Source organism: Motacilla alba, chromosome 8, assembly GCF_015832195.1.
Source record: "Motacilla alba alba isolate MOTALB_02 chromosome 8, Motacilla_alba_V1.0_pri, whole genome shotgun sequence".
In the NCBI taxonomy this organism is placed as follows: domain Eukaryota; kingdom Metazoa; phylum Chordata; class Aves; order Passeriformes; family Motacillidae; genus Motacilla; species Motacilla alba.
In genome coordinates this window covers 3,286,976-3,301,904 of record NC_052023.1, presented here as the reverse complement: position 1 = coordinate 3,301,904, position 14,929 = coordinate 3,286,976, and the positions used below count along the sequence as shown (strand labels likewise).

At 40.7% G+C, this 14,929-nt stretch overlaps 1 protein-coding gene across 8 annotated transcripts in view; it reads left to right on the top strand.

The window, feature by feature from the left end:
* The window catches only part of FGGY (FGGY carbohydrate kinase domain containing), a 133,050-nt gene that overhangs the window by 94,872 nt on the left and 23,249 nt on the right, over positions 1-14,929 (top strand). For all 8 annotated transcript variants that reach the window (XM_038143845.1, XM_038143844.1, XM_038143843.1 and 5 more), the window contains 4 exons: positions 4,163-4,310; positions 5,663-5,737; positions 8,860-8,980; positions 11,501-11,595. In XM_038143845.1, coding sequence (XP_037999773.1) covers positions 4,163-4,310; positions 5,663-5,737; positions 8,860-8,980; positions 11,501-11,595 — 439 coding nt within the window. The remainder of the gene's footprint in view (positions 1-4,162; positions 4,311-5,662; positions 5,738-8,859; positions 8,981-11,500; positions 11,596-14,929) is intronic.

Genomic DNA, 14,929 nt, shown 5'->3' with positions numbered 1-14,929 from the left:
GGAATAAAGATTGAACTGGGTCGTTTTCAAAATTCTGGCTTCCAGGCCATTTTTCCAGTGCCCCCATTTGAAGCACGAGCATAAGACAAACAGTTTAGTCTGTGATGCCAGGATAAACCTTTTTTTTTTTTTTTTTGTGTTGGAAAAATGCCTATGGAGTTAGCCTACTTGTGTCTGCTGGGTCTGATACTGAACTGACTGACCACAAACAATGCCACAGTGCAAAAACTGAGATTGTGATGTGAGCAGGACACTAAACACAGAATATTGGCAGTAGAACTCCATATTATCCAAGGGTATGGTATCATAACTTTGGATTTGAGTCTCCTGCAGTTAGTAACATGGTGGAGAACAGCACTGATAGTAAGAGTTGTAATACTTTATAAAAAGAGTGATAATATTTCACTAAGTTAATTTGCTCAATGGTATTTTCATAATGCTTTCCAGCTATCACTCTCCTAATGAAACTTTGGTATTGCTATAAATTTACTAAACAAGTCTCATATTAGTTCTCTCATCTTCTGTCTCCCTGTCCTTCTCAGATATTTGTTAAATTTAAAGAATTTCATTTGTATGAACAAAAATCAGGAATGTTGAAATTTGAACTTCTTTTTTTCTTATTTTTTCTTTTCTATTTTTCCATGATTCCCCAAACTTCAGCCTTATCCTGGGTACAAGCAGCAGCATTGAATATACATATGACTTAATATATTAATGACTTAATATTAATGACTTAATATACACAGAATATACATATTCTGTGTATATTAAGTCATATACACAGAATAAAAATAATCCCAGAATCACAGAAGGGTGTGAGTTGGGAGGGACCTTAGAGCCCACCCAGTGCTACCCCTGCCATGGGCAGGGACACCTTCCACTACCCCAGGTGCTCCAAGCCCTGTCCACCCTGGCCTTTGACACTTCCAGGGATGCAGGGGCAGCCACAGCTTCTCTGGGCACCCTGTGCCAGGGCCTCCCCCTGGCAGGGAACAATTCCTTCCTAATATCCCATCTAACCCTGCCCCTCTGGCACTGTGAAACCATTCCCCCTTGTCCTGTCACTCCTGGCCCTTGTAATTGTCTCCATCTTTCTTGAAGGCTCCCTTCAAACATTGTATCTTGTTTTGGAGGATTATTGGTGATGGTAAATGATTTCACTGGAATTCTCAGCAGAACAGATCAGAGAATTTGCTTTATTATGTTTAAAGGTATTCTCTGTGTGGCTGTAGGAGTTTGAATCTGTTCAGCCTTTGCAGATAGCCATGGAGGGGAAACCAGATGAGAATTCCATACTGTGGTGTGCAATTCCATGTTGCTTTTCCTTCCCATGCTGGGTGCAGTGAAGAGTTAAGCACATGAGTATCTGGATCATTAAATAAAGAACATCAGAGGTCACAAAGACTCTTGGTTCCTTGCTCTCACCTCCTTCTGCCTCCCCAAATCTGTCCTCCCTTTCTCCTGAGGCTGGTGAGAGGCAGGTTTGGAATGGCTGGTCCCTGCTGAGCAGCTGATCTGGGGAGTTTCCCTGTGCAAACTCTCCTTTGCTCCACCAGAGCAGATTTCCAGCTGTTTTAGCAGCAGTGCAGAGATTTGTGGTGGCTTGGGAGGGCGTGAGAGGCTCAAACAAGCAGCTCTGACCACTGCTGCTGAAGGCCAGGCTTGTGCAACCCTCCCAGTCCTATTCCTGGGTTCTTTTTTACCCTTCTTTTACTGGAAGTGGAGAGGGTTGAATTACACAAGGATTTTCTGGACAATTTAAATGTAGTATTTGGTCTATCTGATGGGCACAATATGTGAGCACCAAAACTTGGGGTTTTTTAGGGAATTCAGTGAGTTGCAGAAATTGCTGTGATGCATCACTTTTGCTCTTCATCCTTCGTATTGTGTAGGTCTGACATTTAGTCATCACTGCTCTGTTAAATCCTGTACAGGTAGATTAGAGTAGGAAATTTAAAGAAATAATATGAACCTTTTTGCTTTAAAGTTTAAAAAATTCTGTTTTCTAGAATGACCATTTCTAGTCTGATAGAGAAGGAAAGTGTCTAACTGGCAGCAAAGCTTGTATGTCCTTTAGCACTTGGTGAAGTGCTGGTTTAGGGCAGAATTCCCTTTCCTGTAGATGTCAATGTCATTTCCCCATCTAAAGAGATGTCTCCTGAAAATAAATCATTGAAGTTACACACACAACATCCACCAGCAATTCTGGCCTCTTTCTAGCCAAATATAAGAATCATATTGGGCAGTTCTCTGTGTCTCTGGATGGTTTAGAACCTTTTTTTTTTTAAATTTAGAAATCAAAACATTTTGGATGTTTTTTTCCCCTGAAAGATACCTGCAGGCATCCTTCAGATTAAATACCAGCCTCTGGTTGCTTTCTGAAGTCATGTCCCACGTATGAACACAGCTCTGGGCAGCCTTGCATCAATTTCTTATTCTCTGCTTTCTGCACAGTTCCTTTTTCATGGCAACAGCTCGTGCTGAGCTCTGCAGGTCAGAGGCAGCTGCCACTGATACTTTCACAGAGAAGAGCAGAAAAAGCTCCAGGAGGTGATGGTGTTATACTGTGTTAAACACTAAAGTGGTAAAACAGGCTCTGGCAGGTGTTTGAGGGATTTTGCTGGTCACTCAGTCCAAATGTAGTGCCTTGAACCCTTATCTATATTTAGGGGAAAAAAAAAAGTGAAAAGGTGTGGGAAAAAGTGTAATTCCAAGGTTATGTGGATCTTAAGCATATTTGGCTCAACTTCAGCCTCCTTTTGTTCAAGTCCTTGTGTTCTGACAGAGCTGCACAAATGGCTAATCCTTGTGAGAGCAATCAACCAGGATGGAGAGGAGAGGAGAGAGAGGCTGGGATGTCTGGTGGTTGAGTGAAGCTTTCCTTTTTTATCCTTCCCAACAGTCAAGCCATGATTGAGACTGGAATTAAAACTACTTTATCCTTAGCATGTACTGCTTGTAGTGGAGTCTTTAGGGACGGAGAAAGCAGGGCCGCTTTTCCAAGAACAGGAAAGAAATGATGGTGACCTCCAAATTATCATAATTCGGGTCCAGGAAGACACATAAAGCACATTTAAGGGACGTGAATAATGATGTAAATTAGTTATTTTAATGTCTTCCAAGTGTACTTCATTTTGAATGATATCCTCTGATAATGTACACATGGTAAGGTATAATTGAAAAAACATGCAGCTGAATGGTTGAATGCAAAGTATAAATATACAGCTGCTAGTGGGTCAGAAGTCAAACTAGTAAAGCATATGCCAAATTCCCTTAGGGATCTCATTAGTGCATGATTGAATATACATGTAGAGGCTAAATGAATATCACTGTTTGGGTCTGCAGTGGATGAGACAATGACTAATCAATTGTAATTAGGGTTAGATGCTATTATTGACCCACATGTCTAGAATTAAATGCCCCGCTTGGAGATTTCCAAGGAGTTGGAAAATATCTATGGGTTTGTTTGTGATAGGATGAGTGTTTGAAAAAAAAGATTCTGAGCATAATTGCAACATTTTTTAAATGGAATGTCACTAGAGTCATTGCAAGCCAAGGCACTGAAGAATTCACCATTAGTCTTGAGTCCAGGAAAAAAGTCTGTTGGATATTGTGGAGTTGGGTGTAGCATCTGAACTTAGATACAATCATATTTAGGCCCATGTTGGGCTCCTCCCTAAAATAGCAGCCACTCACTTTCTCTCCTCCACCCTTAGTGCTGCATTTTAATCATAACACACACTGAAATAATTATGGTTTAAAAAAGGAAAGCTGTACATCCAGCGCTATTGATTAATCAGAGAAATGTTTAAACATTTGCAAAGGAATTGGGTTTTCATTTCTCTCTGGAATCCTCTTTACTCCTCCCTCAGCTGTGGGAGAGGAGCAGCAGCATCCCCCAAATCTCAAACAGCCTCTGGGGACTCTTAGGAGTCAGTGGACAAGCTCAAGGTCACATTATCTCCCCTCATCCCAGGAAATTAAGGAATTCTGATGGCCTGTTGAGCCCACGTGCACAGAGATATCCTTGCAGTGCCATGGCCTTGGCAGGCAGTGGGATTTTACTGTTCTTTAGAGAGGTTTCTGCATTTGGTGGTGGTACAAATGTTTTATGTTTGAGGAATAACCTCCCCCCTCTTTTTCCAACTTGTTTTTCTTGCAGTGCTCACAGTATATATACATACTTGAACAGTCACCTGGATCTGATTAAGAAATCTTTGCCTGTGGGTTTCCTCACTGTTGATTTACATGTTTGGCCAGATTTCCATGGTAACAGATCTCCCTTAACAGATCTGACACTAAAGGGCATGGTAAGAAACAGCCTGTCTTTGCAAAAAGGTCAATACAGGGTAAAAAGAAAAAAAAAAAGCCTTTTGGAAGGAGCTTTTCTTCAATTTTGAGTGTACTCCTCCTTAGCTATTTACACTATCCCAAAGGATTTGGGTTTCTTGCTGCATTGCTGATGTTTCAGTAGAAAACCAGAGATCATTGTACTTGAGGTATCACTACAGCCACATTAATGTTCTAAAAACTTGAGGAATGTTGTGTGTGTGCAGGTACCTTTCCTAGGAATCACATTTCACAGCTCTTGCTGCTGTTATCTCACCTGTGAGATAACAAATCTTACAATTTGTTGCAATGAATTTCAAGAGAAATTTGGGTAAACCTGTCTGGGAAAGGAGTGAAATATTCTGACCATAGGTGGTTGATTTAAACAGCTTTTCCGCCCAACTTTCAGAGTTTGGGTGTTGCTCTTCCTTGAATTTACAGTGGTAGATCAGCTCAGTCACAAGCCAGGTCTGTGCAGAACTGTAACAGAAGGGTGTCACACGAGTATAATTTGGTGATATCAAAATACCTGGTGATTAATGCAAAAATCTCCTTCAAAATGGCAAATTGTCCTTGAAGTCAACCTCTCAAGCTGCTCACCAGCACCAAAATCTGCTGTATTTAAGGCTGAGATAAGAAAGGCATAAGCACTGCTGCATGTTTTAAGCTACAAATGAGGGAAACATTAAAAACAAAACAAAAAAAAAGGGCCTATATATTTTTGGGTTCTAATAATACCTCAGTTATTTTATGAAAGAATTACATGCCGCAGCAAAATCAGAATTTCCTTGATATGATGGCTGTATGCAAATACTGGTAATAGCAACCCATTTTTTCTGTCACAATTCTGTCTGCGTTCAGGTCTTGCCTGATACTAATCCAGAGTAAGTACAGTGCAGTATTGATTTATGTCAGAGTAAAGGAGGTTAAGATATAGTACTTAATTATTAATTGTGTTTTAGTGTTAGGGTGCTTGGGAAGAAGGGGGAGAAATGCTTTTAAAAAGTTATTTTTATGTAATAGCATTTTCATATTATTACATTAAATACATTCACGAGCAATATCTGAGTCATAACATAAAGCTGTCAGAGTTAATCTATCTCTAATCCCATACAATATGCTGTTTGTTCTTTATTTCTTCACAAGGGCAAGGATAATTTATGTGGCTCTTCCCCAGATCAGGAATAACATGTTTAACATAACATTATGTGTACAGCTCACAGGAGAAAGGCTGGGAATTAGCACTTAAAACTTGTTACAACAAGAAGCCATAGAGAATAATAGAGTTTTACTTTGGCTGGATTTTTACATCTTCTTTTTGATCTCTGCACAGGTTGTTGGACTAACATTGTCTCGGGGTCTGGATGAACTTGCCCTTATCTACCTGGCCACGATCCAAGCCATTGCTGTAAGACATTTTTAGTGCATAAAAGAAGAAATGAATTGTTCTGTGCAGACTGATCATTCCCTTCTGCTAACCAGATTTCTAATAATACATGAATTCACTCAGTGGGCTTCTTAAAGGAGCAAGATACTGTTCACCCACATCGGTGACCACTCCCAACTGGAGGATAATCAACAGACTGTGGGGGAAGATGCTCCCCTAAAAACCCTGTCCTTATGGCAATTCTGTACGTGGAGCTTTTGCCTCTGGTGCAGATGTGAGGGAGGAGGCTGACAGCACAAGGAGCAGTGTTCACATCCCAGCTGTCCTGAGGGAGGCTGAGAGAGGGGGAGAAAAGCTCTGGCAATTGTACAAAGGGCTCTGTGCTGCCCTGAAAAGCCTCAGCTTCAGATTGTTCCCAAATCCGAGGATCTGCCCTCCCTGCCCGCTGGGTGAGGCAGAGCTGTGTGCCAGGGCTGTGGTACAGACCCAGCAGGGCACATCTTCCCCCTGTGTCCCTGCCCCGAGGGGAGCAGTCCCAGCCTGTGGCCGTGGCTGGGCAGGCAGGGCAGGGAGGCTGGGAAATGTCCCTGGTGTTTGCTGGCACCAGGGATGGGGAATTTATCGGAATTCTTTTTGTTCTGCCCTGATTTTCTGTTGAACCCAGGATTTCCAGTTCACGAGAAGTTCTGTTTTGAGGTGAAACCCTGGCTCACAGAAGTGGTTTGAAAAGCCTGGCCCAGGGTGTTTCCAGTGGGACACGCTGTCCCCAGCCCTCTGGTGACTGAAATCCACATTCGTTTAACATCCTTTCTGTCCATTTTTTATTTTTGTTTTTTTAAAGGTTGTTGAACTTGAGGTGTTTTTGCAAAACATGAACAGTCTGATGAATTGGGGAGTTTTCCTGACAAAACTCTGTTCAGTTGGAAATATTCCAAACTCCTCTCCTGGTTAAACAACAACTTTTCTAGGCTGGGTCAGCCATCTGGGATGGAGAGGGTGGGTGGCTGCTGTAAATTTATTGGGAATCGTTCATCTCGTGTGTTAACCCTCCCTCTTCAGCAAATAAGGAGAACTTAACCCCAGCCTGGCATTCATTGTTGGGAGTTTGGAGCCTTTTGCAGATGAATGTAGCTGGGTTTTACCTGATGCTTCAGTATAATCCCACCATTGAAAGAAGAAAGTGGAGGAGAGGTTCAACAATGGCAGGGACTGATCCTGCCCCTGAAAGGAACTTCCCAGTCTGGAACAGGTGCCCTGTGATTATCTCGTGCTAACGAAGTGGAAACCTTCTCTGCTGGAAATCCTGGGAAAGTCACCTATTATCTCATTATATGATACAGCTCAAACTTGATTGTAAAACACAAATACTGTCTTGAACAGTAAACTCAGCAGCTGCATATCTTTTGGAGAGCTGATTGAGCTGATTTAATATAAAAAGGACATATTGTAGTTTTCTTTTCACTATAAGTGAAGGAAAATTATTTTTTCCCCAAAGCATTATTGAAACAGTAACTAAAAAGTAGACAGAGAACATTGGTTTTGACTCTATATATTTACTAATTGCTAATGGGCAATTAGTAAATATATACTTAGGAAATTAAATTTTCACTCCCAATTTTAGCTTCACTTTTATTGAAGGAAACAGTTGTAGTAATCCTGTACCATTAGCTGTCTTCAATGGGTGCAAGATAAACTTTAAACCTATGTAAAAGTCTTGTACAAAGTGTAGGCCTGCCCACAGAATGTTAATCTCTAGTTTTCTTTTCAGCAGGAGATGCTTTTTCCTTTTTATATAAAATTTGCATTTGAAGCCCCTCAATTTGCATTTTCTCCAACCCAGGATTAAATTAGTTCCCCCCCCACCCACAGTGAAATAAGTCTGGCTTTAATTTAAATTGCTGTGTGAATACAATTTTCCAGGCAGGTAAACACAAAATAATTTTCACAGCATGTTCTTTCTCAGGGTCTTTGACGTGTGTATGTTGTGAGAGAAGTTGTTAATAAATTTGAATTTCAGAAGCAGTGAAAGAGAATCTCCTTTTAACTATTCACTGCAAAATGCAATGCAACAGTTGGCCAGATGAGAACATGATCAGAGATGTAATTGTGGCTGTCCAGCCCGTTCTGAGCAGGCAGGCTCCTTTTGGAGCACTTGATTTTTCCATAATTAAAATCGTGGCTGTGCAATTTGGAGATCAGCCCTCTGTGTCAATAGGGAAGCGATGCATTTAGTCAGCTGAGGCTGGGGCTGCTCAGGTTCCTCTGAACTGCTTGTCTAAAAATCAAAATACGTTTGAAGAATATATACTGTCCAGAATAGTGCTGAGCATTCACTGTGGACATCTCCAGCCCGGTGGAGCCCTGCAAGTTCCATTTTCAGTAGATTTTATTTGGAGAGGGGTTTGTTACAGCTGCAGCCCTCTCGATAAACTGCAGCATGGTCTAAAGAAAACTTAAAAAACAGTTTATGAAAACTCTGACCAGATTGTGTTTTGTGGGGAATCTGCCTACCAAGAGTCAGCCTGGGCAACATTTTTACTTGAATTTGACATTTTGTCAAGTCTGAGCCTCAAACTTCACTTCCAAGGTATTATAAAGAGCTGGGAATTATTTTTGGTCAAAAGGTTTGTCAAAGAAATGGAAAATATTCTTGCAAGAGGGAAATAGGGAGAAGGTTGACTTCAGTGAGGAGGGAAGCAAAGCAAACAAAAAGAAAAATTTTTTTAATGGCAAAGCATTTGCTTCTGCCATTCTGATTTGAGTTTCTCAGAATGGAGTCTGTAGATGAAAATTTTAAAATATGCCTGCATTTGAGATGTTTCAATTAATCCAACCATGAAGTGGAACATTTTATTTTGCATAGGGCAAAGTCCAAGAGAAATAGTTAAGCCAATACAAAATTCTTCAGGTTTTCCTTTTTGCTGAAAAGACAGAAAACATTTTTTTATTTGCTGTTCTCTTTTTGTTCTGTTTTGCTATTTGGCTTCAGAATTGAAACCTCTTTACTGAGCTGGATTTTCAGATGCTGTTGCACAAAGTAAAGAGAAGGTTCTGGTGGGGATGCCTTTGCCATGCAGGTGTACTTCTGTTCCTGGCTGCTCTCCTGTGCTCATCTGGTTCTGTTTTTTCCCTCTTTTTTGAAGTTAGGAACAAGACATATTTTGGAGGCGATGCAGGCTGCAGGACATGAGATCACCACGCTGTTCCTGTGTGGTGGGCTGAGCAAGAACCCTCTCTTTGTGCAGATGCATGCTGACATTACTGGTGAGCTTGGGGAAGCGCATGGAAAGGAGTGGAAATACTTTTTTTTAGGTGTCTAAGTACTTTGTCTTTGGAAAAATGAAGACTTTATATAGAGCTGTATGTAACTGCATGGCCAAAAAAGTGGGCAATGAAATGTTCCTTCTATTGGCTTCACCCTGTTTGACTTGTGACACTTCCTGCTCGTGCTGGGCATTGCATCCATCCTATAGAACAATTCTTTCCTGAACTGCTTCCATGCCTGTGTCACTGACATGGTTTAGGGGACAACATCTGGATCCTTGCTCCTGCAAGGTGTTGCACTTGGTTTTGTAGAATTCCTGGCGGGCGGAAGGCCCTGGGTGTGTGTTTCACCACAAGAGGAACCCCACGGTGTTTCACTCCATGGTGTTTTTGGTCTCCCTTCAGCCTGTGTGTGTTGGACATCTCTGCACACCTGCGAGTCAGTTGAATATACTTCCAAAAATGTGGAAAAAATAACAAAATTTAGTGTAAAGGACTTCAGAGATGTGTGTTTTGGGTTTATTTCAAATTAAGATCAGTTAAGCTGTCATAAATGAAGTTTAAGACCCAAGTTTGGTCTGGAGATCTGACATCAAACATCAAACCACACTTTATAACCCTGATGGACAAGCAAAAAACATAATGCCTGTTGACCTTAAAATTCACTAAATATATTGTAGTCGAAGTGATGCTTTGTGAAAAATGATTTTAAGTCCATGCTTTTCCTTCAAAAACTCACATACTTTAGGTGAATTTCAGCTACATGTAGAGTTGGGCTGCTGGGTGGTGATGTGTAAAAGAAAAGATCTGTGAAAAGGTATTCTGATTAAAATGTAATCACAAGTTCTTTGACTGTAACTAATGGCCAAGTACAATTCAGTACAAAAAGGCCTTTTTGCAGTCTGGCGTTCTCCCCCATTTGTAAAATCAGTGACTGACAAGGGATGTCAGAGTTCATCTGACTGAAATGCTCTTGGTTATGTTGAACTCATTAGAGCCTATCAGATAAAATAACTAACATTCCAGGATCAATCCCCCATTCTTTCCTGAAAAGAAAAAAATCTGAATATATTATTGTTAGCTACAAATGCCCATGACTCAGCCATGCAGACATCCAATAGATAATTCCACAGGCCACTTAAAAAGTATCTTGATCTTTTTGTTTGCCTGGTAAGAATTCCGTATTCATTCTGACCATGCGGGAAATGGGCAGTAAATTTTAGAGCACGCTGGAAATTGCTCACTGACGCCTGGCAAAGAGCCACTCTGAGCTTGAGCTTTGCTGTTCCAAGCTGACCCAAGTCCTGAGCTGTGCTTCAGCTGAATGCTCAGGTGACAGGGCAAGCTTTGCATCGAGTAACTGAAAGCCTGGTGCAAGGTGAATTTGCTTTTTTATATCAATAATTTTATTTATCATTTTGTAAAGTGTGTGTTATGCCTTTTTCCTCTGTGGAAGTTGTTTGTGGCTGATTTTAGGACTTCACCCAAATTTCAGCTCTTTCTAACCTTACAGCTGGTTCTCAGGAGCAGCATTTTTGGGGTATAATACAGTGGAGACTGTTCTGAGCAGGAATCCCTGCTCCTACCCCTGTGTTTGCATCATCATTCACTGAATGACATTATCTGACTACTGGAAATGCAGACACATGCCAAATACTGCAGGAATATTAAATTTTTCAGCTTAGTGAGGATAAGCATCTGAAGTGCAGCTAGAAAAGTATTTAGATTTATGCTCTTGGTTTAGATTTTTCAGGGGAATGAAGAGAGCAGGCTAGTTTTTTGTTTGTGTTTTTAGCTTTTTCCTGCTTTTCTTTACACTAGTGGAACAGGTCTCAGAAAATTCTGCATAAACCAAGGGAAAGTATGTTCTCAATAGTACCCATGGGTGATGAAACGCTAATATTTAATTCTACTTTAGAATATATATTGTTTGCTTGTTTTTCTAGTGTTTTAATTTTGTTTTCCAGTATCTCGCACAAATTGGAAGACATGATTTCTCTTATTATTTCATACATAGCTTGAGAAAGTTTACTACTCATATTTTCATGTCTTCCAGCAAAACCAGGCTGGCTTTGTTGGCTGTATTTTCAAAACCAAACACAAACAGTCTTTTTTTTGTTTGTTGCAAAAGAGACAAAAAGGAGACCGCCTTGTTTTCCCCTCCAGGTCAACTTTTAATAGGCACGTGGGTTTGGAGGGTGTGGGTAACAGGTTTATACCAAGCCCTTTGAATGAGATAAATAGCCAGTGTCAAAGATCTGGGGGGTTGTTTTTTGTGTGCTTTATGTTCTACATTAATATGTTGCTAAAATGATTTTATTTAAATGCTGCATTTTTCTTGGAGCCTGGAACCACAGAGCAGAGAGATTTACATTAGCCTACAGCAGAATGTAGCTCTGAATGGGGTTTTGAGTAATAGTTTTTGATTCCTTTTTTGTTTGTCTTTTTGGGTTTTAATTATTTGTGGAGCTGCTGGTGCTGCTGTTTTCCCTAACAGAGGCCTGGCTCTTCCCTCTGCAGGCAAACCTGTTGTGCTGTCCAAAGAAGTGGAGTCTGTTTTGGTGGGTGCTGCCATTCTTGGAGCTTGTGCTTCTGGAGATTTTGCATCTATCCAGGTATGCAGCACCTGATTTTATGTCATTCTTTGTTCAGTTTTAAAGTGTTTTCCACCTTGACTTCTGGCACCACGCACACACCTAAAGCCAAGTGGAAAAGTTGGTCCCTTCTGCACAGCCAGACAAGATCCAGCATTGCTTTCTCTCCACCCTCTGTTTAACTCCAGATATTATTTAGGTGTGTTGAGGATTCATTTGCCTTTGGACATGTGTGGGGACATGCAGAGAAGCTGCTGTGTATGAAGTTAGCCCATGTAATTTTGCAGACAAAACAGGGAATTTGGCAAGGCTCTGATCCTGCAGGAAGGTCACACTTTCATCTCGGTTACATTTGTCCTACTTTCCTTCCTTCATATTGAGGAATGTTAAACATAAGAAGCAACATAGCATTATTTATGCAGTAAAAAATAACACAGCTCTTGTCTTGCCCCTAGTGAATGCAGAGTTAATAATGAGGATGGAACTGCATGTTCATTCATGTTGTTTTAGTCCATTAACAGCTGAAAAAGTAGCAGTGAGGCTTTTATTTTTAGTGGATCAGTCAAAGCATGGCTTAGCTGCATTTATACAAACAACAGTTTGTATAAACCAAATCAGAAACCCAAAGAAGGGTCTGACTGTCCCAAATCATGCCTGTTTTCCCACCTGGCAATCCCATAAGCCATGTCCTCTCCTCATGCTGCACAAGACACTGAAGAGCAAAATACAGTTGGACAAAATGATTTATTGGGATGATCCCTAATACATTTGTTGCATTTTGCTTTATAACATCAGGGACAGATATTTGTAGAAGAAATTTTGCACAAAAGCTTATCTGGAGATATTTTGTGAATAGGGAGGTCAGCTCCTTGACCTGGTTAAATTGGTGCAGTTCCACTGGAATCAATAAACAGCTCAGCATAAGCTGAGGAGCTGGGCTGTGCTTGGCACTTTTCCAAATGGGAATATTCTACAGTGCTGTGTAGGTTAGCACAAAGAGCAGTTTCCTTTCATAAGAATGTTTCCATTACAATGAATCCCATGCAGCAAATACACAGTGCAATATATATATATATATATCTGTGCGTAGTAATTCTAGTGCTTGTAAGGATTGTAAGGAGGCCTTATTTTGATAAATGTAATTTCAGTAGCAACTTTTGGTGACAGGACTTCATATTTAATTCTCGCTCTTCTGTTAATCTTTTGCCTTCAAACACATATTTCATTCCAAGTCTAGGATGTTTTCCACTACTGTACAGTAACTGAACATCTCAAAACTGATTTTATTAAGTCTGTTTTTATCAGAAAAATATGGTTTTATTTGGAAAAATCTAATGCTGCGAAGTTTTCTGTGTTGTGTTTTATACAATTTTTGTGTAATCACTTACCTTTAGTTTTTAACCCTCCCCTTAAAAATAAAAATATTTCAGAAGAATATCCAGTTATGTCAGAACAGATATGAATATGTTTGAAAGCATTTAGCTGCATGGGACCACAAAGGAGAAATGGAATACATTTATTTTAGGGTCAGGGAAGTGTAAATGTGTATCTACCATTGCAGTTCAATAACCTCTCTGACATTTATTTTTATAACATGTCTTCCAAAACAACTCTTTCTTAGAGGTGCTGCTGCAAGCATTCAGCATCTTTGTAGACTTTGCAAGTACAGGTTATTACCTCTCCTCTAATAGATGGTTTGTGCTTAATTACTGAGCTTTCCAAAGCTCTTTGCTCAGTGTAATAGCAAAGAAGAGAGCTGTGGGTTTTTTACAATAACCTCTCTCCTTATGTCTATGGTTTTTTGAAGGGGATTTTTTACTGTATTTTTCCCAGTCACTGGTCACATTTCTCAGAACAATTTTTGGACATTTCCACTCGATGTCAGAATCAAAGCGTTTAAAAGTTCCCTGGTTTTTATGGGTTGGCTGTTCTCCACTTTCTAAAACTCAAGCAGTTTTAGGACAGCTTGGAAGTAGCACCCAAATCTGGATCCCTCCAAACCACTTTTAATCTTAGCCCATCTTTACCATGTTCTGCTGACAAGAGCTCTGGCTGCTGCCCACCAGGGGTGCTGAATTTGATGTAATGTGCATCCTGTAGGTATTTGGGGCATGGGGCAGCCAGGTCAGAGCAGCTGCCTCACAAAGGCAAGATCCTCAAAATCTCCCAGGACATCCTTTTCAGCAGAGGAAAGACAAGGTGGGTCACCTAGGGAAGAGCCAACTCTGTGGTGACCTTATGGAGTAGGCAGAGTTAGGCTTTATTTACCTGAGCAGGTAAGAAATGTGTTGGAATTGGGTGGTATTTCCTGGGGTAGGTCTGTGGCTGTGCTGGTTGCTGAACTCTCATCCCCCTGTACAGCTCTGGTGCTTGGTCCCATGGTGTCCCCTCGCTGGGGTTTGCAGATGGGGAAGCAGCTGCTTCAGAGGATGGTTTTTCCAAGGACAGGCAGTCACTCATCTCACGTGGCTGTTGATGCACCCACCCCACATGGGACAGCAGGAGCCTCACCCTGACCTGTTTTGAGCAGTGGGTCATGGTGGCTGAAACACCAAAGAGCTTTTCCTTTATCCTTTGGTATCCCTAAATAAGTTTATTCTCACAAAGGAAGATACAGCAACATGCCTCCTGTCTCTTCTCCCTTCCCATACTGCAGCTCTTTGAACAATTCAGCATTTTGTTCTAATTCTTCATTTTCATGTATTTTTCTTCATAGTTCAAGTGATTTGTGCAAAGTTTTTTGTGCTTTCTACTGGCCACATCTGTATTAGTACCAAAATTCTCAATATACTAAGCCTTTACAAAGAAGCCTTGGAAATGAAGGTTAATGCAAAAGCTGTGACCAAACAGGTTAATTTGCAAGCTCCTGGTGTGGATTGAAAATTTCAAGCTCCTTGAAGCTGCAATTTCATCTTTAGGTAATTCTATCAAGGGAAGATTTATAACCTCCATCTCTCAGGCCTGGCCACCATATGTTGTTGCTTCAAAGAATGTTGACTTCCCTATTTTCCTCTTCATTTACTCTCCCTGCATTTTTCTTCTCTGTGGTAAAACAATTGGTCTACCCAAAAAGAAGAGAAACCACACAGTGTGGTGAGTTCTTCCCCATTTCATCTCTTGGTTATTTAGTCTCTAGAATCTCCAGAAAGGGGAGAAAATCCTCTGAATTTCTTCTTGGTTTATCTTTTTAATTGCCCCTACAGATGCTGCACACTTTTTCTCTGAGTGGTTTTGTGGGAGCTCTAACACAGCCTGGCTGGGCCCCAACAGACAGTGCTGTGTAAAACAGCTTGGCATAAAGATTTGTGAAATAGACTGTATTTTTGGGGTTTGGATTTTTGAAATACATCCTCTA